Below are 27,450 nucleotides of genomic sequence, written 5' to 3' on the forward strand. Positions count from 1 at the left end.
TGTGACATTGCTGGCAATGAATTCTGACTTGAAAAATGTGGGTCCAGTTCCCTGGAAAGGATCTAATTACGCTTCAAAATGAATCATTTTTATAATACACTAAATCAAAAAAATTTATAAAATTAAGATGGGGGTTGTTTTTTTTTACAACAAACTGTAAAATCAAACTTCATAACGCTCAAACATTTTAATATCACTTTCATAAAGAATAAAATGTTATTTAAAAACCTTTTAAAATTTATAAGTATATATTTGGTTCTTCAAAGCGATTTCCCTTTGCTGTAACGGGCTTTAAGTTCATAACAACCCCAGGATTTTCTTGTGCGGCTAATCTAGAAAGGCCTTTAGTGTGGCATAAACAAACGATTAGATTAAACATAGCTTCAGCCCCCTGCTAGTTGGGGGTTATATACGCCCTCCAAAAAAGGTGGGGGCTAAAGATGTTTCAAATACTTGGAGGACCTAATGTACTTTGGGGGATCTAAAATCTCATCATTAAACATTAAATCTCATCATTTAACTTTAAATAACGTTAAATTCTTTCATGTTCTTCATTACAGGGGAAGAGGAACTGGTAATTAGGCACAATTAACAAAGAAGGATGAGTCCTTACCAGGTTTTTATTGAGAAAAACTTTTAAACAGTACTTTTTCTTGAAAAAAACGACCACTTCTCAACTTTAGAATTTTTCAACTTTTGGTTACTTTGTAAACTTTTCAAAACCAAGCTTTGAATTTGCTCTAAAATTTGTTTAATTTGTTTATCCTCCAAATGTTTTTTATGGTCCTTCTAACCTCGGGAAAATCATTTGAAGACTTTTGCATTCACATTGAAGCTTCCCCTTTGCTTACAAAGCTACCGCCAGTAAAACGTCAAAAAAGAAAAGTCTAGCTTCTCTACCAAAAAACCCTGGTGGGTTTTCATTGGTTCTCAAAATAAGGCTCTGGCAATACTTTTAGTCCGCTAATAGACTGTAGAAGTCTTCAGTATGTATGATACTATGTACCTTGGTACAAACAACAATCTTTTTATCATAAACAATTACACCCAAGAAACCGGATCAAGGCTTTGAAGATGTTGAAAGACAAAAAAACCTGTAGCAACTTTTGATGTCAATTTCTGCAGGTTTTGAAACCTACCTATGGGAGAGTATACCCTTTTAAAACGAGATTAATTGAATATTTTGGCCTAAGATTTTTGCTTGTGTAAAGTTTCAAATACACATCACAAAGCAACGTCAATTTATAAGCAATCAAGTTCATGGGAAGTTTTTTTGGGCCACCACCCGGTATAATGGCAATTAAATAGAGGAATCTGACGCACAGGAAAATTTTGAATCTCTTTTGGGAATTGGATGAGTGATTTTCAATAAAAAAGTCGATTGAAATACTACAAGAAATTATTAAATGAGGGAAGGAGAGTATATCATTACTGAGAGATCAGCAAAAATCAGTTACTTTTATATCCAGTGTATAATAATTGAATAAACTGTTGTGATTACATAATGATGAGGTATTCCACATGAGTAAAGGTTCAATCTAAGTTTAATCAAAATAAGTGTCTTGGAAAATTGGAAATCTTGCAATTTTGTTCTGCCTTTGAGACTGGCCTTTTTGTCATATGAAAACATTGTCTATTCCTCTGCATGAAAAAAGGTCAATCTCAATCTCAAAGATGACCACCACAGTAAAACTTTAAATTTTGTAAGGGACTAATTTTGAGATTGAACCTTATATCATGTGAACAACGATATGGGTATGGCAATATTGGCATTATGCACTGGCAGCTGTGCACAAAATGTTGAAAAAGTTTGACCAAATTTGTTTGGCTAATCTGGAATTGTTGGGAGGCCTGCCTAATTATTAGCAGGCTAAATCTAGAAAACTGTTCTAAAAAGAAAACAATTTATAAGAAACCTTTATTATTTAGTATAAAGTATTCAAAAAAATCATGTCAACTATAATCTATAAGCAAGATATTGATGATAATCGTCCAATGACGGGTGATGAAACAGACACTGAAGATGCTCATTTCAAATATGTCACATCACCGACTCTAGCAAATGATGCAGCTGCATTATCAGATAGTAGTCTTCAACGTGAAAGTAGTATTGACATTGCAGAAGAAATGAATGGTATGCAAAGTGGGGGGACTGCTGGTGGTTATAATGACAAAGAAATGTTGACAGAAAGCTTCAGTAAGTTTTCATGTTATATTGAAAGATAAGGTTTGCGTAAAACAACAATTGTTTGATTGAAATTTGTATCCTATTTTGACTCACATTATGGAGTAATTGTCCCAGGGACTATATGAAAATTGACTAATAACACTTACAGACAATTTGTCTTTTTAGTAAAATACTGACTGACAGGGCAATAATTCATAAAAATAGACAGCCAGAAGGTTGCTCATTTTAATTTTTTGAAAATATAATATTAATACTAAATTAATAATATCAGTCTTTACACAGCATCATCAGATGCAGTCTCATCTAGCTTTAAAATGAGAACTTAACTTGAGGAGTTTTTCTTGGAGGCTCTTAAAATAAGTTCTTTTTACACAACATTATCCATTTTTATTTTTTAGTGACGCCAAGATTGATGGAGGATGAATCAGAAAGCTTATCTTCAGATTTCAATCTCTACAGTGATGAAGAGACAAGCTCTATTGCAGGGTAATTACTTATTTTCATACTTTCTTTTTGGGTACAAACTTTATTGGGCAGGTGTCACTCAATCAACATTAGAACTATTATAAGAAGGATGCCCTCTTAAGTTTATATTGATCCAAAATATAAGAAGATGAAACACTAAAGTCAAAAGGTTAGCTGAGAGAATCACCAAACAAATCTATGATGTGACTAGACATTGCAGGTTAAAATGAAATTTTGTTTTTTTGTTTGACACTTTCAACATAAGGCTTGACAAAGAGCTTTTCAACTTTAGCTCTATTCATTCATAAAAGATGATTCACTGTTTGTTACTTCATTTTTTAGAAGTTTTGATGAGTTCGGTAAAGACGATTTCGAAGATGACAGCGCCACTTCCGAACCTCAATCAACTGTTTCAAGAGAGGTAAAATTATTAAAAAAGAAGAAAAGTTTGGAATGAGATTTTGAGAAATCTATAATGCCAAAAAATTAAGAATTAAAAAGCTTCAATTCAATATCATATCTACTTTTGAACCAATCACGTGCACAGTTGAGTCCCACAAAAGATGAAATGAACAGGGTTTGCCCCCTATTAGTTATCCAAATTCTTAAAATTATTTGAAAGATTTTAAGATGCTGACTTCTATTTTAAAATCAGACTGTCCCTTAGTCTGTCTATAATTGGCAATGGAAGCAATAATGGCTAAAGTATAACTTTTGTTAGCCAAATTCAATGTTAAGAATTTTTTAGCTGTGTTTTAGATAATCATTGTTGAATGTAATTTCGGTCGAAAAATCTGCAAAATTATAGTGACTAAATTTGCAATGGAAAAATTGAGTTTCAGTTGTCCTTTTTCATGTATGTTAAGAACGTTTCAAAGTAAACCAACGATTTCCTCAGAATATATTATGTATACAGGGTTGCCACGTCTGCCGAAAAAGTCTGGAAAAATTTGGCGATTTTAAGCAAAAATATCTGGAAAAAATTGAGGTTTTTGGGCAAAAGTCTGGAATTTTGAAAGTTTCCTACCCGTGACAATACTGTGTATATTACCGTCCCCAAAATACTCCTTTGTAGTGTGTGTTTGTAATATTCATTTCCTCCACCTTCTATCACTATAATTTTATTTATTAATGTCTTACAGGAAATGATGAGAAGGAAAGCATTAAAGAAACACTTGGATCAGTTGGGAGATCTTGTTGTTGAGAAAGAATTTGCTGTACAACAAGCAAGGTACTAAATGTATCCATCTGTCTACTTAACCCATCTAATGTACTTGTTACATAATGTGAAGAAAATTGCATACCTTTATAAGCTGTATCTTTTGAAAATACTTATTTTCATTTAACATCACATCAACCTTTTATTTTTACTCCATAGAAGAGATCTTCGTATTCATTTTTTGTTGAACATAGCAGAAAGTTTTATTTTTTACTTTTTATCTCTGGCTCTTCAATATTTACCTGAGCTAGGTAAATTTAGTGCTAGTGGCCTAGAATGGTTTTGGATTGATGAGTACTCAATGATCCAAGAAGATTTTACGGCCCATATAGATCAGTGGGGGATTATCATCTTGCTTAAATCTTTTCTCTCATTGTTTTAGGGAAGAACTTGCAAAGTGTCAAAATCATTTAAAAGGACTTGAAGATGAACTAGAAACTGTTGAAAAGGAAATCAGGGACGCTGATAATAACAATCAAAAGTATGATAAACATTCTTTTACATTTCACTGTCTCCTAAATCTCTAAGGGCACATAAAATCACATCACATCATCATCCGGGAGGAGGGGTACTAGGCTTGCAAGATGACAGGTATGTCTGAACCAAAGTTCGAAAATTGTCTCTTAGAGAGACTGATTTTCGAAAATTTTGTCCATTCTTTGACGATTTTGAGAGACTTTTCCCCCAAATATTTCAGCCAAAATCTTTAAATTTTAAGCCAAATTTCAAGACCTTTCGAGGGAGTTGATTTTAGATTTTTGTAATCTTGGAACCCTTACAGAGACTCGTTTGCTTTTTAATGGTTTTTGTCCCCTTTTGAGGGACTTTCAAGGGTGTGAAAAAGGGTCCCTAATGGCTCACACATCCCGGCACCCATTTTGCCTAAGTCCCCCCCCTCCGGCATCATATATTATAAAAACCCTGTCTCTGTCAATGGGGTATGAAATTCAGGGTGTTTTCGGAGCAAGTACAAATTCTTAGCTTGGGGTGCCAGGGGCTAAAGACGCTGGTGTAGAATGTGCAGATCTATTGGGAATAATAATACTCGACTCACTTTACTGTGGTAAAATATTTAAAATTCTTTGTAACCCTCTTCTTCCATCGCGCATGACTACAAGCTCAAACTCAAAATTATTTATTACCCACAAAATAATTTATTGTTGCCATCTTTAGATTGACATTGATGCCACTTTTAATGACGGATATTAATTTGATGTTTTAAAATGATAAAAAGGCCATTTTCAAAAAAAACAAGAACAAAAAAACGGAAAATAATTGCGGCACTAGATTTTCTCTTCTTTAAGACACTATTTTGAAATTGAGCATCAGTTGTGTAAACGACGCTCTATGTCACAATGACCACTATATAATATCAAGTTTCTGATTTCGGATTTTTAGAGCTACATACTTTCGATTGAAGAGTAAGAAAGAACGCTTAGTTGCAGAGATCAAAGTGGAAAAAGAAGTCGAAGAACGAGCAATACAAAACGTTGATACAGCCGAGTAATTCATTTATTTATTTTGTTTAAATTGACGAGTTTGACTTTTGCAGGTCTGTATAAGCACCTCCTATTTTTTGGAACAGGGCTAGGGTTGCTTAGCATTCTAGCTCATTTCCGAAAAATTTGCTTTGACCACCCCTGATTATTTTACCATCTTCAAGGGCTATCGTTTGCCATGCTTAGATTATCTAAAAAGCATTTGCTTTTGGCTCATTTCAGGACTCGAGCCTTAGCAACCTGGTTGCTTATGAAAAGAAATATGTACCTTTATTAACTAGAAGAAGTTGAATCATTGAACAAGCTGCGCATCACGGCCAAAATGTGACTAGCTAATAAATTTTTGAAAATGTTCACCCAGGAGCTTATTCAGGCCCCGGCCTTAAAATGTTTTGAAAGTTCCCTTCTTTGTCCTAATTCTGCGTATTTAGCCTCCTTTTCAAATTTTTTTCATCCAGGCCATTTTATTCAACCCCCGCTTATATTTTAAAATTTTACAACCCCCCCCCCCGTTTTCCAACCTTATTACTTAATAGCTTATTAGGTACCTCAATGTATCAATTTTTTTGTATTATTGTTTAGGCTCCACCTAGCACAGACGTACATTGAGCATGCGAAATTCATACCTTTTGATGACATGCTCGAATCAGATGACAAACAGAGTGAAAGCCTCAAAGCAGACAAAGCATCAGCCAGAATCCGAAAAGAAATGACCAATGCTATGATGCTTGAGCGAAGAAAGAAGAGGACAGAAAAGTAAGCACTCTTGAGTTTTTAAATTTTCTAAATGTAGTTCCTAGCAGCTTAATATCGTCATGTTTTAACTATGAATTGTTTTGATTTTTTGTGACTTCCACTATTTTATGATCATATTTTGAAACTATCTTTTCCTTAACCAACTCGACACAATATTTTTCGCTAAATCATGAGAAAACTTCTAACTAAATGATATTAACCTAATTTTTATCATAATTGCTTCTTTTGATAATGGCTTTATTCACTACTTTACTTCTAGAGAGCACATGTCAACAATCAGAGAGCGAGAACGTCGTAATCGGCAAGCCATTATTGCGTCCAAAAAGAACCGCGAAGTAGCCATGCGTAACCTGAAGACAACAATGTCCAAAGTTCGTCAGCGTGAAAGTGAAGAGGAAGACAGAAGTCGAAGTGATTTGAACCAGCGCATGAGTGCGTTGTTATCTCTGAAGAAAAATATTGAAATGAGCAAGGTAAGGAAACAAGGGAAAGGATATGGTTTAAAAGGGATTATCAGATAATTTGACTTAGAGATACCTTTTATGGTCTTAAAGAAACACCTCGAAAGTTTTTGACCCAATCTTTTTCCAAAGCTGAAGTATTCGACTTTGAATTTTCAAATTTTTACCTGAAAACAATAGAAATTCAACGTAAAGACTGTGTAAAGACTTATTTTTAGAGATTTCAAAGCTGATTCCACGATCTTTACGACGGTGCCAATTTTTTTAAATATCCATTTTCAGACACACAATGTAATGGTTTTGGCAAAAAAAAAGTTTACAAAGGGAATTACAGAGTGTTCAAGGTTAATCTTTCAGCAAACAAACTTATATTTAGACGTATCAAGTCTGACTTACATCTTGTATTATTTGTTTCACTCAGGAAAACATATCCGCAGTGCAAGCACGTGACACGTATAAGAAAAAGCAAGAAGATACAAAGGAGAAAGACGAACGACAAAAATTGTTATTAATGGGTGAAAACCCTGACGAAGTGGTCACTCGTAGGAAAAGAATACGACAATTCGAAAGGGACAAAGAGTAAGAAAATATTTTTGTTTTTACTTTCATTCATTATGCTATAGAGTATAATGTAGAGCGTTCGGTTTTAGGGATCTTTTCAAAAACAATAATCGAATTTTGACTACGCAATTCAATTAATGATTCGCTTGTTTAAACGATTGAATTCGATTATTAATTATAAAGGTGCTCGACGTCGTGGTCTCAACCCCCGGTCGGGTTATACTAAAAAACTTAGAAGAAAGTATGGTCAGTATCAGAGAGAAGGATCAAGTTTTAGAGGGAAAATCCAGTTAGAAACAGGCCAAATTCTAGAAAGGCAGGGCAGCGTCCGCCAGAAACAAAAAAGGACACTTTTTCTGCAAGTGTTTTTTTTTTATAAAAAAGACTGTTTTTCACCATTTTTTTAAATAATTCAAGAGGGGCAGCGTCCGATAACCAGATGCTAAAAAGGCATGACAAATCGCCTTAGAGAGAAGTAACGATGTGAGGGAAGCCCAGCCCAACGCTTGATAGCTATCGAAAAAGGAAACGTTCAGTTGTCTCTGACTGCGGTGGCAATACCACTTTCATTATCATAAGTACTCAAAGTCTCAATTGGTTTAATTGACACAGTGTTGTTTAAACAATAGCATAAATCTGCATAAATTTCGTCACGAAAAAATTCAGTAATTTTGTAGAATTTGGTGTGAATAACATTGATTTTCCGTATTCATGATATTCATGACGTAATGTTTTCTACGGAAAGACCCCGCTTTTTGGCAGTAGTGGCAAATTTTATTCAACTTTTGTCTAGTTTAAATTTGCCACTACTGGCTAAAACCGGGGTATTTCGGTAGAAAACATTAGGTCATGAATCTATGAACGACTTTGAACACTGCACAATACTGTTCCTAATTGGATTTATTACGATAGTGCATAATGACTTCGATTACTTCTGAGCTTCCTGTATTTGTTTTGTGATCCAACCAATCCTATAGTTTGATGATTTTCAAGCGTAAAAGCTTTCTTGACCGTGGCGCCGGTTCTTTGTTGAAATTTGCATTTCTTGTTTTTCCGTGGCAACACCCGTTGCTTTTTTTTAGAGCCTTAACCTGCCCGAACCTTTCATGTCAAAAAAGTGAAAACACTTTTTCTAAACCTTTCATGCTTTTTTTGGGGTGTTTTTGGCAAAAATCATTTCCCAGAAAACACCTTGTGTTTTCAGCATTTCCTGTGTTCCTGGGATTTGATAAATCAACTCTCAATTTTCTCCATAAAAATCCAAGCCAAAATGTTTGTACCTGAAACACCGGCAAGTTTCTGAACCATTCAGTGTTTTCTCTGGTGTTCAAGGTGTTTTTCAAGACGATTTTGAAGCTCTTGCAGTGTCCTGTCGGAACCAATCAGATAAAAATCGGGTTAAAAGTCGGGTTAGATAATCGGAAAAAATCGGGAAATTTAGCCAGTCGGGACTTTTTTAACAGTCGGGTTCAACAGGAAATTTGGTGTTTTAAACTATGAAAACTGAACCATTCGTGTTCAAAAATGTTTTCTGCAAACCAGGTAAGCAATGTGTTTTTAAAGACATGAATGGTTCGGGCTCTTAGAATGTTCTGAACAATTTTAGCTGATTAAAATTTTCATCAAATTCTGTTTTCTGGCTACTTGTGTCGTTGTGTCCCTTCATTTATATGTCCTTAGGTTGAGGTTTCTTTTTTCCTTTCATTTTAGCCACGGAATAAAAAAGAATTATCTTTTTCTTGAATTTAATTTTAAATCAAATCATCAGTTTGCCCGTTGAAAGAATAATAAAAAAAAATCAGACAAAATTGAATGAATGGTTATTGTTTAGATTATTCTATCAAAAAAAAATTAAAAGATAAACAAATGTTGAATAAACCAGCTGCGCTGGAAGGTCGCCTGAATAGAATAGCTTAAAGAGCTTAAAAGTAAAAGACGAAAAGCTTAACAGTGTAACACGTGATTTGCGAATGTGCAAAATCGTTAAACAGCAACGTACTTTTGATTCGCGTTAATGTCAAAATGGCTGAAGTTGATTTTAAGTTAAAGTTAGAAAAGATAAAATGAGATTGGAATCAACCTGAAAAATATTCTTCAGAAACAAATAATGTAATATAATATTATTTTTGTCATCCCTAAAATCTTAAAGGTTTTCAGAAAGTTATCATTTTTCAAAACTAACATTGAAAATAGCCTAAATTTGTTCTGAAAAAATAAAAAAAACCTTTGAGTTAAGGACACATTCAAGTTATAGGGTTCGAGTTTGAAGACTTAATCATATCATGTTTAACTTATATCAATGAATGTTTCTTGTTTGTACAATAAAAAATTGCTGCGAGAAAGTTTCAATAAATTATTATATTAAATCTAATAATACAGTTGAAGTAATCTTAAACAAAAGTAAAAATTTTGGAGGGAATTTAATATGGCTGCTGGCTTGAAAATTTTAATTTGACAGGAATTTATTTGTCTTAAAATAGATAACATGGGGAAGAAAAAAATAATCTAAATTTGGCGGTCGATGGCAGTAAAAGTTAAATTTGGATGATTTTGGCCCAATCAACCAAATTAAATTCCCGCTTAATTTACCATCAACTGCTCTAACTTGGGACTATCTGACAAAACATGGGACGGCAATTCCGCCACCATTTCACCGAACCTCCTAAGTCATTTGATTTGAGTTAATGAACAGCGTATTAAAAAATACACGATTTCTCTTTTGCACCGAGTAGCCTTTTAAATCGAAATATGAAAAAAATCTGTAGTGGAACAGGTGCGAATGTCTGGAACGAAGAAGACCATATTAGTGGCCTAACGATGGAACGTTTGACGTCACGTCACTCGCGCTGCAAGTTACACACTCGTTAATTGTTAATCTCATCGGGTGATGGGCGGTTAGGTGGCAGGCGTTCTCTTATTCTCCAATCGGCGTCCGGACATTTTGAATGAAAACAAAAATGTTAAAAAGGGCGCGTCCTGAATCTCTTTGACAACAAATTTGTTTTGATACTTCCTCCAAGTTTATCAACCACACTTTCTGTCATAAAATGTCACGATAACTTTCACTGATCAAATTCCCTCTGAAAAAACTTTTTCGGCCATCCGCCAAATTAAATTCCCGCCAAAATTTCTTCTTTTCATGTAGCTGCAATGCCACATTGTGTAATTAAAACTCCAGCAAATATCTTTTGATAAATCCATGTTTCAATGGATGCAACGGAAACAACAACAATAATCAAAAGGGTCATTCCAGAGAAAGGATACATATAGCGTCACTCTCATTTTCGACTAGATGCCAGTAGTAACCTAAATAGAGACAGTTGTTCTTCAGCCAGGCATAGACTCCAATATTTGCAATTGACTCAACTGGACACTCGACAGTTGTATGTTTGTTCAAGAAATTTTAAGTCAGTACTTGCAATGGTTACACAAAATTACTCGTCTTGGAACGGTGAATCATCAATCAAATCTTGCTTTAGCGTTTAGGTGATAAATGTTCTTTAAATTGCTTCACTTCAAATCTGCAAATCTGCTAATTGTGGCTAAAGAAATTCATGGTATAACTTGATCTGGCAATTAATACATTGGTTAGGTTGTCATATGCAGTGAGTGATCTTGGTTGGGACATGCTATCAACTGTTATCATAGATTTCGAGTAATTGAAACAATAATAAACTTCTTCTTATCTATATTATTTTTCTTTTCAACACAAACACATCCATCTTCCAAATCTTTAACCTCAAAAGTGATTCTAGTGAAAGAAGGTTTGTTTTCAACAACATCACGAGTGTGGTAGTTTGAATGGAATAATATCAATGAAGAACCATAAATTTCAATTTTGAAGAATCATTTATTGTAGTTGTAGATTTAAAATCTACATCGAGAATTATCTGCTGCTTGCACTTGTAGGTCCCTTGTAGTAGAAACGTTCGACACTTTTCACGAGGCTTTTAATTATCTCCGTTATTTAGATTTCATTAAACAAGTACGCTAACTACTACGGAGCTAATTAGAATCTAAATACCGCAAATACTGTCTGATGAGTTTGCGTGGCGCAATATAATGGAGATAAAACGGCTGATGCAAGAATTTACGCGGGAAATCATTTCCCGATTCCCCGAACATTTAATTCCGAATCGGGCTACCAAACTTTCACATTTTTGGTCTGAAGAAACACCGAGATTAATGATCTCCTTTCACTTCGTGAGGCGACCAAATATCAGTTATGTTCTTCTGATGAAAGAATGATAGGCTTTAAAATATCAAATGATTTTCATTCATCTCTCAACTCCGTATCTTTGAGATTTTCAATGTGTTATGACCAGAGAGGAGGGGACACTTGTTTCAAAGATTTCAAACTCTTTGTTGGTTTTGCCTCTAGACGGGAACCCATGAAGAATCTCGCTGAGAAATACATAAAATAAATGTAAATGTGAATATCCCCTCGGGATGATAATATCATATAGGTTGTTCTAATTGTTTTTTGATGTCCGAAATTGTCAAACATTCATTGGCACTATAAGGACAGCTCATTTGAGTTATTCTTGGATAATCGTCTTCATTTAACATCGTGTATTCGATATGATTGTTTCCAAAATTTGTGCCCCGGCTGTCAAATGTTCTTATTTGTCGGACAAAATAGCCTTATATTGTTATAAGATGTTTATATAAATTACTCTTAAAATAAAATTTTCAATCCTGATTCACCTGTCACTAGCTACTTTCGGATATTTTGATATCTTTTCATGACCATGAAATAAATCATGCAGAGATGAAGTTAAATTATTTATTTTCTGATATCATCTATATTATTTGATAGACTAACTCCATTTCCTTTTCTGTACTGTACTGTAGCGGTCTCATCAGTGAGTTTTCTTTTCTTCTAAATTTATTAAAAACTGTTTGTTTCTGTTCTTATGAATGTTGTAACATCTTCCGAAGAAAGCTTTTTAGAAACATGAAAATGATAATTCACAAATATCATTTCATTCCATTAAAATGTTTGAATGTTTGAATTATTTTCAATTAGATCGAACTTATTAGTGCATAGTTGATGACTATCTAACGTGAAACTTTTCAAGCTCTATTTATAAAAAAAGTTCTGCTCGTGTCAAGAAAACGTATCAACAAATTTTCTTCAAATTTTTAATTTTTTTTTTTATTCAAACAACAGTTTACGTAATAAAACAACTTTAAATCATATTATTGATATTGGAGCTGTAATGGATTCAAGTAATTTGGAACAAAAACTACGATATCTTGAAAGTACTATGTTAGAAGTTCGAAAAGATATTTGTGAATTAAAGAGGAAATCTCAAAGAAAATCACACAATGAAGGGGTTGTTGCATCAAATGGAAGTACCCTGAGAGATGGAGAGACAAGCTTACCAGAAGACATTCCGTTAAGAGATAAGCGGGATAAAAGTAATAAAGTTAATGATAAGATCGAACAAACAATAAGAAAAGAGAGACAAAGTTACGCCGAAGGTTTAACCATACACGGTGCTAATCGAATCGCCACAGGACGCCCTTTAAATCGAATTCTATGGACAATACTTGTTATTGCCTCTTTCGTGGCAGCTGTGATGATTTCAAAAGATCATTTCGATACATTCTTAACCCGCAAAACTATCATTCATACTAGTCATATTCCCCAACAAAATATGACATATCCCGCAATAACCATTTGTGATTGGCAGGGTCTAGCTAGAGAAAAACGCCATTTGAGTGGTGGCCCGCCCATCTTTCCCCGCCCTCAAATGGTGGATGAGGACGTGCAGCTTTGTAGTTTCAATATGTCAAATTGCGGATATAATGGTTCAGTATTGCTCAATGTCTACCAAACAGATTATGATTACTCGAATATCACCTATCTGCATCATTTAGTGACCAATGATGACACAACCAACTGTTTCTCAATAGACGCCATCGAATCACACCAGCAGATGGGTGTTTTAGACATTACAGCTTTATCGGACCGATCTGTCAATAATTTCTGGAGCATTATGCAAATTAACCCGACATCAGAAACTTTCCCTGAAGCTTCTACTAAACGTTATTTCATGGGAGAAGGAAGCTACGAAGCCCTTATCAGTCAAAAAATAACAAAACTGCTCGGTGAACCTTACACCGATTGTGTTAGAGGAAATGGTGAATATTCCCAAAACATATTCACAGGCAACTATACCATTGATAAATGCAAAAAAGGTTGCTTTTTAGAGAACGTTTTTGAAAAATGTGGTGCTATTCCTCAAATGTATATAAAACATTTACGAGAGCCGAAACGCTTTAAAAACAAGACACTTTTCAAAGTAGTCAAAGGTGAATCTTGTTTTACAAGTGTTGAAAATGATAAAGCTTTACTTGGACAATGCAATGAAAAATGCTATTTACAACCTTGTTATAAAGAAGAAATCATCATCGATCTGGCCTACCATAAGACGCGATTTCCGAACATTTTGGAGATCTCATTCATGTTTAAATCATTCACAATCGAGTTTGCCGAAGAGGTGCCAGTTTACACTTGGCAAGAATTGTTTTCAAATTTTGGTGGCTGTGTTGGTTTGATGACTGGAGCATCGATTCTCTCACTTTTTGAACTCTGTATTTTCTTTGGTTTGATCTTTATCGATTATTTTGACTTGTATAATAAGGTAAAGGTGAAATCAACAAAGACCTAACGCGGGAGTTATGATCTCAAAGTCAATGTTCAACAACAAATTTTATCGGTTTGCAATTGAAAAATAGCACTTACTTTGTCAAAGTTTTAAGGTGACACTAACGCTCTCTAATTCGATTTTCAAGGGGAACTGGATCGTTGACGGTGACATTTAATATTATATATTATCGAATAATGAAGTTGTATCGAATAGTAGAACGTCGAATTAGAGAGCGTCAACTCTATTATTTCTACAATATTAACTCTAGGATTGAAGTTCTTGTACCGTGTGGTGTGCAACTTTCACATCTTTGTGTTTTATTTTAATCGAATAATCGTTCATTGGCCACGATAAATTTGATAACTTTTTCTAAAGGTTGAATGCTGTGTATAAATTCCCAGGGGTCAATAAAAGATCTGATTGTTGCTCGCTCATCCCATGGAAAACTTGATCACATTTTGAAATTTTTGCAGACGTTAATATACAAAATTCAAAATTTCAAGAAGGTTTTTTGGGAAAAAAAAACTATTTGCGTAGCGTCAGCCTGGGTAGGTCCCTGGCAAAAATTAGGTCCCCTCTGAGTTTCAAGTTCCCTTTCGACCCTCGACCTTTTGTTCCACAAAAAAGGGTTATTCAACGTAAATTGTGTTGCAGTTCGAAGGTTAAGATAAAACATTTTGTCAGCTTCATGAGCTTTAATTTGATAAATTGAAGCCAACCATTAAGATAAAGTATTTAGCCCCCACGTTAAATGATGAGACTTCAGCTCCCCCCAAGTACATTAGGTCCCCCTAATATTTGAAACATCTTTAACCCCCACCTTTTTTTTGGCTTTTTGGAGGGTGTAACCCTCCCCTCCCTCCAACTAGCAGGGGGGACTGACGCTATGATTTGTAAAGAATTTAAAAAAAATTGGACTACCACTCAGTACGCCATAACTATCCCCCTCTGGCAGATACTGTTTTTTCGGAAATTTTTTTTGACCGCAAAAATTGGATTTTCTTATTTTGGGGGAATTCCCTTTAGTCATTTTTAGGGAAATGAGCATTTCTCGCGATTGACTTGGTATTTTTTTCTTTCTTTTTGCACAATGATGTAAAATGGTATTGTTTCAGATTGTTTAAAAGCTGATGATGGAGCCCGATTTTCGAAATGAAATTTTTTTTGGCAAATTTTGGCCTAAAAGTGCCTTTACTTTTTGTGAAATTCTTTCTTTAGTTTTTCCAGATTTTTTGAAAATACCGGGTGCACCAAAAAAAAGTATACAGGTTTGTCGAGATATTGTGAGCTTAAGAATTTAAATTTTTTGTTCATTTTTTTTTTATTGTATAGAGGATGCTCTAACCTGAATTTTGAGCTATTATACATTAAATTTGAAAAAACAGTTCGAAAGTTATTTCCAAAAAACTAACTTTTTTTCCATGTCGAAACTTCAAAAAATCATTAAAAACATAAATAAATAAGACAAAATGACAAAAAAACAATTTCATTGTTTCTTTTATTCTTTTTGGACCTACCTCCGGGTACCCCGGTGGAGGTCCTTTAAATTAACCCATGTCCGTCCGTTCGTTCGTTCGTCTGTTGCCAGCTTTTCTCAGGATTGGCTCATTAGTTTTTTCTGATTTTTGGCATAAAGATGCATAATGGCAATGCCCAAAATGTGACGGAGCCCGATTTTCGAAAAAAAAAATTTTCCGGCCGAAAATACCGGAAATATGCCGGAAAAACTGGTTTTTTGGCATTTTCTCGAGATTTTATCATTAGTTTTTTCTGATTTTTTGCTCAAAGATGCGTATTAACAATGCCCAAAACATGGCCGAGTCCAATTTTTGAGAAAAAATTTTTTCCGGTCGAAAATGCCGGAAATATGCCGGAAATCGCCGTTTTTCTGGATTTTCATTGGATTTTTTTCTTATAATTGGTTGTTTTTTCATTCAAAAACATTATTAATAGCAATGCCCACCATCAAGCATGTTTAAATTTTCAAAAAAATTGATTTTTGAAGCCGGAACTATTCAAAAATCGCCGGAACAACCTATTTTCGCCGGATAGACAGTATTTCTTAAATTTCTCGAGCTGTACTTTATATTTTTTTATGAAATTTTGCACACTGATGCAAGATGACAATACCTAAAATGTGACGGAGCCCGATTTTCGAAAAACATTTTTTTCCGGCTGAAAATGCCGGAAATATGCCGGAAAAACCAGTTTTTTGACATTTTCTCGAATTTTCATCGTTTTTTTCTGATTGTTTGCAGAAAGATGCGTATTCGCAATACTCAAAACATGACCGAGTCTGTCTTTGGCGAAATATGCCGCCGGTAATCGCCGTTTTTGCAGATTTTCATTCGGCTTTTTCCTTATTTCTTTGTTTTTTCACACAAAAACATTATTGATAGCAAATCAATAAAACTGATTTTTGCAACCGGAACTTTCTATTTATATTTTCCCTACTCCCCTTCCCTCTTCCCCCATCAACAATCAATGATAAAATATAATGTGTGATGCATTTTTGCAAAACGATATATCGTCTGACTGATTGTTTTCATTTTTCTCCTTATTGCCTTATTATCTAGCTTTCATCATCAGGTAGGTCCATTCAGCATGTTGCTTGTTTCTCTTATCTTATATTTTGCCAACAATTTGCCCATCTTATTTGCACGTCATGAACATTTCCAACACCATCAAACTCAATGCAGACATCAATGAAACTAGTCGAGGAATGGTGATCTATTTTTTCAAAAATTTCTCACATAGCATAACATCAAAACCATGGAGATTTCCAAAAAAAGTTTTCAGCTTTTCCAAAAATATTATCTTACATGGGAATAGCTTGTTTTACCATATTCTTAAATTCCGTGACGAGTTTTGATGAACACATTTGCATTTTTGGTATTTTTATGTGTGAGAAAAGTTTGCTCGCTGTTTTTGATGGATTTTGAAATTTCGACATTAAAAAAAAGTCAATTTTTTTTAAATAATTTTCGAACTACGTTTTCAAATTTAATGTATAATAGCTCAAAATTCAAGTTAGAGCATCCTCTATACAATAAAAAAAGAATGAACAACAAAATTAAATCATGAAGCTCACAATATCTCCACAAAGTTGTATACTTTTTTTTGGTGCACCCGGTATAATCCTTAGAATGTAAATATGGAATCAAATTTTATCTAGATTTTATCTTTTCACCTAGAGTTATCTTTACATGAAAGAAAGGATTGTTTTTTGTTTGTGCCCAAAACTTAGCACGTCTCCTTACCTCTAAAACATCGAAAAGCCAGCATGAAACAAGCTTCCTCATGTTTTTCAAGCTTACGTATCTCTATGCTATACGATATATATATGCTATATAACAATCTTTTCTTTTTCGTTCGAACATTTTCATCTTCATTCAGCATGTCTCCGACTATCTTTCTGAGGTAGGTCCATTCAGCATGTTGCTTTTTCATTCTAGAAGACACTTTCGAACATTTGAATTGAAACATCTCATTTGAAATAATATTACTTGTTCCCTTTTTTTTTCAATTTGAATATCTTTTGAAGCTGGCGTTTGCAATCTGTCCATTTCCTTATCCAGCAATTAAACCCGTTTTTGGACCTACCTCATGTCCGTTCGTCCGTTCGCCCGTTCGTCCGTTCGTTCGTTCGTTCGTTCGTCCGTCTGTTACCAGCTTTTCTCAGGATTGGCTCATTAGTTTTTTCTGATTTTTTGCACAATGATGCAAAATGGCAATGCCCAGAACGTGACGGAGCCCGATTTTTGAGAAAAAATTTATTTGGGCAAATTTGGGCCAAAAACTACCTAAAAATAAGGTTTTTTGGACTTTGTGCAAAATCCTGTCATTACTTTTTTCTGATTTTTTGTACAAAGATGGAGGGCAAGATTCTCTAAAGAATGGCTGAAGTGGTTTTTCCCGGAAAATTCTTTTTCGCCTTAAAAAACGGATTTTCGTATTTTGGGGAAATTCCCTTTAACCAAATAAAAAAATATAGCTTTTCTCAAAGTTGACTCATTATTTTTTTCTGATTTTTTGCACAATGATGCAAAATGACAATGCCTAAAATGTGACGGAGCCAGATTTTTAAGGAAAATTATTTAGGGCAAATTTGGGCCAAAAACAGCTTAAAAGGTTTTTTGAGCCTGAATGGTTTAAGTGATTTTCGTATTTGGGGAAATTCCTTTTTACCATTTTACATTATTCAACACACAAGCTTTATTTTTCCATTCTGAATTTTGGTACAATTATTGTCACTTTTTTTTATTTTCATCTGATGTTAATCATTAGGTAGGTCCATTCAGCATGTTGTTTGTTTATTTTTGTCTGTTATCAGCTTTCCTTGTGATTGGCTCATTCAAATTTTTGTTTTTTTTGTATCCGTACGAAGTAGACAGAGTCGGTTTTTAGAAATCTTTATTTGACAAATCTCAGAATTCTTTTGGTTTTGAAATGTATCTTGGTTTCATTTGACAAAAAGTTTTAAGTTATATGATTATTAAGATTTTGGGAATTAAATTTTATAACATCCATACTATGAATGGGTGATTGTTTCATAAGAATTTTGTTTTTGGGTCTCTTTTTTTATTCAAATATCACTATGAATTCATATGATTCATATGATTGAATTCATATCATTCATATGATTTAGTATTGAATTTGTTTTCATTCTGCGGTAGACATTTGTTTGTAGTGACTGACTGAGTTATTTTTCGAAGAAAAAATTCATCCCAGAGGAAAGCATTTCTTCAAGTAAATGAATTGAAATATTTCACAAGAGAGAGAGAACAAGAACAACGAAATATGGAGTTTAGCTCTTTAGAAAAAAAGTTGGAATATTTGACAGAAAGACTTTCATTGGTTGAAAATGTTGTAAATGAAATTATTCTGAAGCCTTGTGATGTACAACCAGACGAAGCGAGAAACGTAGATTTTGTTCCAAACAAAGAAAATAGAATCGATGAAAAATTAATTGAAGATGTTGTCCGGAACATATTAAAAGAACACGGATTATGCTTAGAGAAAGCAGTTACGCCTAATCAAGAGATAAGAGCCTTGGAACAGAAAATAGAATATTTGACGGATAGGCTCTCATTGGTTGAAAATGTTGTGAATGAAATCCTTCTGAAGCCTTGCGATGTTAAACCCAATGCAGCGAAAAACGCAGATTTTGTGCCTGAAAGAGGAACACATTTATCAGACGAAGCTAATGCAATCCCATTTAAAACTATGAATCAGACTGCCGTTGTTGACCATAATCCTCAAAATACAGGAAAGATCGAACAGACGATCAGCGAAGAGAGAAAAAGCTATGCTGAAGGTCTGACCATACATGGTGCTACACGCATCGTCAGTGGCCGCCCTTTGAATCGAATTCTATGGACAATACTTGTTATTGCTTCTTTCGTGGTTGCTGTGTCGATTTCGAAGGATCATTTCAAAGCTTTCTTAAGTCATGAGACCATAACCCACACTCATTTTGTTCCTCAAGAAGTTATGCCTTATCCCGCTATAACCATTTGTGATTGGCAGGGTTTAGCTAGAGAGTCGCGCCATCTCCATGGTGGCCTACCCATTTTTCCACGCCCACGAACTGTAGTCGAGAACGTTAATTATTGTGGTTTCAATTTATCGACATGTGGATACAATAAATCAGGAATGCTGAATGTGTACAAAGTCAATTATGACTATTCTGAATTGTCCATAATGAACAATCTGGTCACAATTGATGATACAACAAACTGTTTCACCGTCGATGGAATCGAATCTGATGATCCAATGGGTATTTTAGATATTACAGTTCTAGCTAACAGGTCTGTTAATAATTTCTGGAGTATATTACAAATCAACCCTACAACAGAAACTTTCCCAGAGGCGACGGTGAAAATGTACCCCGCTGGCGAAGGGCGTTATGCGGTTACTTTGACACGAAAGATAACAAAGCTGCTCGGCCACCCTTATACTGATTGCATCAAAGGCAGTGGAACCTATTCTCAAAATATATTTACAGGCAACTATACTGTTAACAAATGTAAGAAAGGTTGCTTTTTAGAGAACGTTTTTGCGCAATGTGGTGCCATTCCTCAAATGTATTTAAAGCACGCTAGAGAGCCGCATCAATTCACAAGCACGACACATCTTAATGCTACAGAGGGTCTAACTTGCTTTAGAAAAATCGAAAATGACAAAACACTATTAGCAAAATGTTATTCTAAATGTCATTTACAGCCTTGTTATAAAGAAGAAACTGAATTGGAGCTTACCCATCATAAAGCCCGCTTCCCTAATACCTTCGGACTTAGCTTTCACTTTAAAACTTTTGCAATTGAGTTTTCGGAAGAAGTACCACTTTACACTTGGCAAGAATTATTCTCGAATTTTGGTGGCTGTGTTGGTTTGATGACTGGAGCATCGATTCTCTCACTTTTTGAACTCTGTATTTTCTTTGGTTTGATCGTTTTCGACTATTTTGACATTTATGCGAATATAAAGAGACGGTTTCAACGCAAAATAAATACTTAACATACCCACCCATCTTGTCAAATAATTAGTCAGGCAAATTAGTCAGGCAGCTGAAGTCACATAAAAAAGTGCAGTAGCTACAAAGTTTGCGAGCAAACTTTAAACAGTTGTTTTCAATAGATATGACCTTTCTGAACACAAAATCATCAACCGGACATTTTGAAAATATTTACCGGACGCGTCCGAAAATATTTTCGTATTTGATGAAGTCACAAGGAAAATGAAAATTGTTATGAAAAAAAGCATAGACATATTATATACCAATCGACGCGTTTTTTGACGTAGATTAAGAAAAAGCCAGTAACTGTATGTCTGAAAATTTGATAGTAAAAAGTTAAAGCTTCCGAAGTTTTGATGACGTCATATTTACACTTTCTTTAAGATCGATTTTCTCGAGTTAGGTTGAGAAATCATATATACCCACTTAAAAAGTCTTCTATATCGAATTTTGAGAGCTTTCGAATGGCGGTCTTAGATTTCAATTTTGATAAGTTTGAAATTTTGATTTTTTTTTCGTCTCGGAGGTAAAATTGACGTTACGGAAAAGCGTTCTAACTTTTTATACCGGGTGCGCCACAAAAAAGTTTCTCTCTTTGAAAGTAATTTTCTCGAAATCTAAAAATTTTAAAAGAACCATTTCTGTTTCGTTGGAAAGAAGAAAGGTAAACTTAAATTTTGATGGGTCATTTATTAAATTCGATTCGTTAGATTAAAAGTTATGCTCAATTAAATAAAACTAGCCGGTACCCGCCGTCGCACGCCGGTTTAGCTGTTTGCTGAACGCATTTAGAGTCCTTTGGATGTTGGAAGGGTGGCTTAAACACGATGAAATCAAAATTAAAGAGAAGAATTCTCTTCAAAGTTTGACTCTATCCCTCCCGGGTGACGTATCTTTTAACCATATTTTGAAAAAGATTTTTGTGGCAAAAATGATCAGAAAGCAGAAAAAGGGCGTCATTCCCAAATTACACCATACCGGCGACCAACGACGTCCGAGACGGCTCTGCAATTAAATTTTTTTTCTCGCTTCGCTCGCGTTATATTTGCGTAGTTCTTGATGTTTAGGAAAACTTTGATGTCAAGATAAGCGGAGTGAAATAATAGACATGACACGAGATTCGTCGAAAAAAGGCAGCCCTGGGGGGGGGTTACTTAGGCAAGAGAAGGGTATGGGTATGTGCCGGCCTTAAGGGTGCCTTTTTTGAAACATGGCAGTTTGAAAAATCGGAAAATCAAACTTCAGTCCCACTAAGAATCGGAAAAATAGGAAAATTTCAACTTTTTGCCCCCAGAAAGATAGAAATTTGGTCAAATTAGTTCCAAAAAGTGAATTAAAATACACACAAATTCCCTTGTTTCTTCTCCTCTTTATTCTGCTAAGGTTCCGAGGGACAGGGCCGAAAGTCAGCTCGCAACCATAGTCCCCCCGGAAGGCAGCTAGGACACGCAGACAAAAAAGCGTGATAGCGCAATTTTAGGTTGCTTTTTATAAAATAACTTCGTCATAACTTCGATAACTTTTCAAATTCAACAATGACTTAGATTTACAGCAAAATAATCATCGACATAGATGTTTAAAGGTCCCTTTTTTACGAGGAAAGAACTCTAGTTTTTACCGCCTTTTGAATGTATTTTTAATGTTGCTGTTGTTCTAACAAACTTGTCTTGTGATTCTTAGGTCTTATTTTATATTTGTTCTTTTCTTTAACAGATTCTGTTTAAAAGATTTTCTTTTGTTTTGAAAAGAATTCGAATGTCTCAAATCAAATAAGGTCGTTAATTACATTCGAAAACATAAAAAAAAAGAAAAGAAAGAAAAAAAAAAAAAAGTCTAATCTATCAATCAAAACAAAGTCTTTATAAAACGGCGCGAATCTGATTTAACACATTTGTGGAGCAAGAAGCAAAAGTCATCTTTTAAAAGAACAAAACATTGCTTGCGAAAACGAAAGTGACACACAAAAAACAAACCAACAAACACACATACAGACTACGGCTATTAATATATAGAAAGTTACTTTCACAAAGTGCTCGAAAACGTTAAAAATCGACCTATCAAATTTTCATTTTAAATTTGGCAATCGCAATAGCCTTTACATGATTAAGAGCATTTTTCAGTAACTAAACACATAAATTTTAAAAATGAAGGGTCGAAAGGGTATAAAATCTTCATCAAAATCAATTTAATTTACTTTTACCGAAATTTTCCTCAGGTTTTTGGTGCTAGACTAGATAAAGTCTATGTAAGACTGGATCTACCTCGAAACCCATATTTGATGTATTTTAATGAATTTTACCAGATTTTTTGGCCTTTTTCGACGATTTTTCTTCTTTTCATTGAAATTTCAATCTTCCTTTATATAACAAAAAGTCATTTAGACAGCTAATTATCATTTTTAACGACTGAAACAAAAACTGATGTATCATGTAATTATGCTTCTGTTTAATTTGATAGGTCGATTTTTAACGTTTTTGAGCACTTTCGGAAAGTAACTTTTTTATTCAATTGAGCATAACTTTTGATCTAATGAATCGAATTTGATAAATGACCTATCAAAATTTAAGTTTATCTTTCTTCTTTCCAATGAAAGAGGAATGGTTCTTTTAAAATTCTTAGCTTTCAAGAAAATTAGTTTCAAAGAGAGAAACTTTTTTGTGGCGCACCCGGTAGCAAAATTTTCAGATATGGTTACTGACCATTTTCTTAATCTACGTTAAAAAACGCTTGTTTTAAAACAAAACCTTTTAAAGTATCTTGGGGAAAATAAAATCAAAATTTACAAAAAGTTTGAAATCGATTTTCAAGATTTAGTTCGAACGCTTTATTGTACATCGGGGGAAAAAGGGCAATAATTAGAGTCCAAATTGTTACAGAGCAAAATTTTCGGAACCATGTCGTCTTTGTTTTTTTTTTGGAAACTTTCCAATGTTGTTGAGAATCGTTAATTTATTAAGATTTGAAACATTGTGAAAGATTTTACTTTTTTTTGACACTGTCATGACATACTTGAATAAACTTTACTTTTTTCTTCCATTTCCACGTGATACTGCGAATGAAAGGAAAAAGTCTCAAAATGACATTCAAGGAATGTCGGTTAAGTTTCTTTTTGGGTTAACATTTTTAATTCAAATTTTCCCGTTCTTTCAATATTCCTTTCGAAATTTTGAATTTTATTCCGGGGGGTACTAGGTTTGCGAAGAACTAGTAAATTTTTCTTCTCAATTCCATAGTGGTACTTTTCACCTCAGATTTTTCTTATCCTGTTATTAATTTTAGGGCAAAATTAAGGTCATCTTTATTGAAGGATTTTACCCTGTTTTTACTACTTTGACTCTTCATTTGCCCAAATTTACGCGTTATTCCAAAATCATTGACAAAACCTATGGCACAAAGCACAAAAATGAGCATCCCCCTCTCCCCCTCTCCCCCCAAACAATGTTGTCAGGGCAAGCTAAGGACCGGCCAAGCAATATTTTTTTCCATTTTCTTTCTGGAGCTTAGTTCCCTTAATTGCTGAAATTATACTTAGGAAGAAGAAGAGTATAATAACTTATCATCATCAGAAAAGAATAGAATTGTATAACAAGCACATTGAATAGGTTTTAACTTTTGAAGTACTTGGTAAAAAGACGTCCTGAAAAATAGGGCCTTCCTTAAGTTTTCCGTTACGAGATGTGCAGTCATTTTAATGCGCCTTGAGAAGATTTTAACAAAGAATCATATTCGAAGAAATGATTGGTCACTTGACGATCTTACAAGATAATTTTCACAAGCTTTACTTTATTTTTCAGAGCATTCGAAAGAAAGCAAAGGGAGCGAGAGGTGAATATTTTAAATTTTATACACCCCTGTCTCAGTGACCCGGTGAGAACTTTTCACCCAGCGGGATAAATTGAAGGAGCCAAATGCCAATGGGGATGGGTGGGGATTTTAAATATTATTGTTTACTGCTAAAAAATCCAGTGGGGATTCCAAAATTTTTTATACTTTTCTCAGTGGGGATGAGAGTTCTGTGCAGTTTTTCCATGGGGATGAAATTTCAGGGTATTTTTCTCACCGGGGACAAATTTTCGACCGATATTTCCAGTGGGGGGGGTCCCGCCGGGTCTGTGACACGGGGGTGTTTTTATTGATCTTGGCTTTAATATCTAAAGCTTGGGATACTTCTTGTCCTGAGCAAAATCTCAAAATATTTTTGCCTAACTATTTTCCAAAGTCGAGATATTTAAGTTACAAGTTTTTGGCTTTTAGGATGAAAACAATAGAATTTCAACTTAAGAACTGTGTAAGAACCCATTTTCAAAAATTTCAAATTTTGATATCTCAATTTTGGAAAATTGGTACACAAAAATACTTTGAGGCTTTACCAAGGACCACTGAAGGTTTCTGCAATCTAAATATCTCAAACCATCTGATTACACCTTGTGTGTGCGTTTTTTTGTTTTTTTTTTTTGTTTTATTATATATCGTTGAGAAGTTTAATTCTGAGCACTATAATCTTTGGGGAAAAAGTATTCCAAAAATTTTAGTACTTGAAGTTGAAGAAGAAGAAAACACTGAACTTTTTTTCCTCCAACTTAAGCTTTAGGTTGATTATGTTCGAGTTCACCATCTGAAATGACGTCAAATATTTGTGTATCTGTCAATCTGATTTCAAACTATTGACGTCATTCGCCCCCTTGCCAAATTCTAACCCAGCTCTCTCCCATGCAGTTTTTAACGTAAGGGTTGACAGGTGTATTGTGTATTATATTTTGATCTGTTTTTGTTTCTAAAGATTGAAATCGTGAACAAGATAGTGACTGAAGAGAAACAAATGAAGAGGCGTTACCAACAACAACCTCAATTATGGCCTGAAAATCGACCAAGGGTAAGTTGAGGAATTGTTAAAGGTTTTGTTTTTAAATAAGAGTGATATAGTTTTGCTTACTCATCAATTTTAATTCATAAGCTTTTTCACATTGGTATGATGTGGAGCAAGATTGGCTAGAAAGAGGAAAAGAAAAACATTTTTTTGCTTGTATCAGCAATACGATGATAATATATAATATAACATAACAATAGGCAGACACTGTCCTGATATAAAATATATGTCTGATATGAAATGGGAACACTTACATAAAAATAAAACCTTTAATTTGTGTGTTTTATGTTCGCCTCCCCCACCCCCGCCTTCGAGGACTGAGGCAATTTTAACCGCAACAAAACGGTAAATAGGCTCTAATTTATCGTCATCCTTAGTCATACATAAACGTACCAAACAGGGATGAGCTGGAGTTTTTACAAGATACTTCACTAATTGGTCATTTGAAGTGATAGAGATGACGCGTTTTTTAGAAAAAGTAACAAAATTGTTTTATCACTGGTTAACGACCAACCAAATCAAATAAGAGCGTGTAAAAACTCCACCTTGTCCCACCAAACATACCATCTCATACGAAAAAAAACACATAAAACGGTTATTCTCGATGAGTTGTGGTAGGGCTTTCTAAGAAGAAGTCAAAAGAACGAGATTTATGGCAAAAAGTGTTGAAGGTTTGGTTTCTTAATAAATTGCGCATGCGCAAAAAAAAAAATCTTGATATCGTGCTTCAAAGAACTGTTTGAAAATTTTGGAAAGTAAGACCATTTGATGAAGAAAGTGTCTGGCCTCTAGTCTCGTTTCTTATGACAAATTAATCATTTCTTTACAGAGAATGCCACGTAAGCGATCGAAGCCACGTTTCGCACCATCCAGTGGTTCAGAATCAATGGAATACGGTGGTGATGTTGAAGACGTCGGGGTATAACAACATTTTTAGATTCCAAGTTTAAAAAGGGATACAGAAGATTTAGCCTAGAAATCTAACCTAGTTTGATTCAGTCACCAGGATAAATCTGATGGTAAGTTGTGACTGAATAACCAACTTAGTAGATAGTATTCCAAGGCAAACTTAAAATCCGTAAATATAAAAAATCTTTAAAGCGCCGAAAACGCTATACTGCCAAAATCCGTGTGTCCTAGCCTTGTGAATACGGGCTGAGTTAACTAGGCTACAGTAGACTCTCGCTTATTCGAACTTCTATTATTGGAATCTTTATGTAATCCGAACTTATTCCCATTCCCTGTCAAAGAGCCCTCTCAATATATTTTCTATAGATCGGATGTCTCGGGCAAATAAGATTCAAGTTCGAATTAGTCGATTATATTTCTTTAAATCATTCACTGACTGATTTCTTTAGAATATAGTCTATTTTTCGATTCCTCTAGCTCAGTTTTGCTTCAAATTACATATCCTATGAACCTTATTCCAAACATTCAAAGAAAAAGCAAAACATTTCTGTTTCAAAAGTTTTGAAAAAATGATGCCCGGTATATATATATAGTGAAGATATGTAATATCTGTCATTTTAGAAAAAGAAAAGTATTGATATATAAATAACTCAAACTGATAAAAACGAAAAAAGTTAAGAATATTTTTGTTAATTGTGTGTATTTACGATTTTTTTGGTATTTTTTATTTTTTAATCATTCCGAAACAGAGGGTAATTTAGCAAAAAGTTAAAGGGAATTTAAATAGTGGTATGTGAAAGAAAAACCTAATCCAAATAAAGATAGAAGAAAAGTAATAGTGGAGAAACAATGAATTGCAAAAAACTTTTTTGATAAACACACTTCCGTAAGTTCATCAAAATACATACAAAATGGGGACAAATACAAAAGCAAACACATCAAATAAATTAAAAAAAAAAAGATACATAAACAAAACAAAACCCGAAGTCCCAGACTTGTGACTGGCATAGTGACTTTCCACGTGTTTAAGGGCCCACACTCAGTCGCCTTCGGAAAACATAGTAGAAAAAGGAACCTGTCCAGCAGCTTCCAAACAAATAACAGACAACAAACAGACACTACAACAAAATACAGCACAAAAGGGCAAAAAGACACACCGTACCAACTATCCCACGTACACTACAGGTGATACAAACATTTGTAACAAACATAATCTTACATAAAAATAAAAAAAAATCACACAAAAACTGAAAAGAATAGAATCGTAAGTTGGCCGAGAACCCGGTTCGGCGTGCCGCGACGGGAGGACTGCACAGGGCAAAGAAAAGTAGGAAATGAATACCTCCGAT

The 27,450-nt window shown here is 34.3% G+C and overlaps 1 protein-coding gene across 2 annotated transcripts in view; it reads left to right on the top strand.

The window, feature by feature from the left end:
• The first annotated feature begins 1,930 nt into the window (after positions 1–1,930).
• The window catches only part of LOC136816688 (cilia- and flagella-associated protein 74-like), an 88,504-nt gene continuing 62,984 nt past the window's right edge, over positions 1,931–27,450 (top strand). For both annotated transcript variants that reach the window (XM_067073015.1, XM_067073016.1), the window contains exons 1-12: positions 1,931–2,197; positions 2,587–2,674; positions 2,996–3,074; positions 3,796–3,884; positions 4,255–4,353; positions 5,271–5,375; positions 5,954–6,127; positions 6,387–6,600; positions 7,010–7,167; positions 24,120–24,150; positions 25,106–25,198; positions 26,022–26,111. In XM_067073015.1, the coding sequence (XP_066929116.1) occupies positions 1,951–2,197; positions 2,587–2,674; positions 2,996–3,074; positions 3,796–3,884; positions 4,255–4,353; positions 5,271–5,375; positions 5,954–6,127; positions 6,387–6,600; positions 7,010–7,167; positions 24,120–24,150; positions 25,106–25,198; positions 26,022–26,111 (1,467 nt within the window). In that variant the 5' untranslated portion in view covers positions 1,931–1,950. The remainder of the gene's footprint in view (positions 2,198–2,586; positions 2,675–2,995; positions 3,075–3,795; positions 3,885–4,254; positions 4,354–5,270; positions 5,376–5,953; positions 6,128–6,386; positions 6,601–7,009; positions 7,168–24,119; positions 24,151–25,105; positions 25,199–26,021; positions 26,112–27,450) is intronic.

The sequence above is a fragment of the Clytia hemisphaerica genome, unplaced genomic scaffold (genome assembly GCF_902728285.1).
Source record: "Clytia hemisphaerica strain Z4C2 unplaced genomic scaffold, Clytia hemisphaerica genome assembly, whole genome shotgun sequence".
In the NCBI taxonomy this organism is placed as follows: domain Eukaryota; kingdom Metazoa; phylum Cnidaria; class Hydrozoa; order Leptothecata; family Clytiidae; genus Clytia; species Clytia hemisphaerica.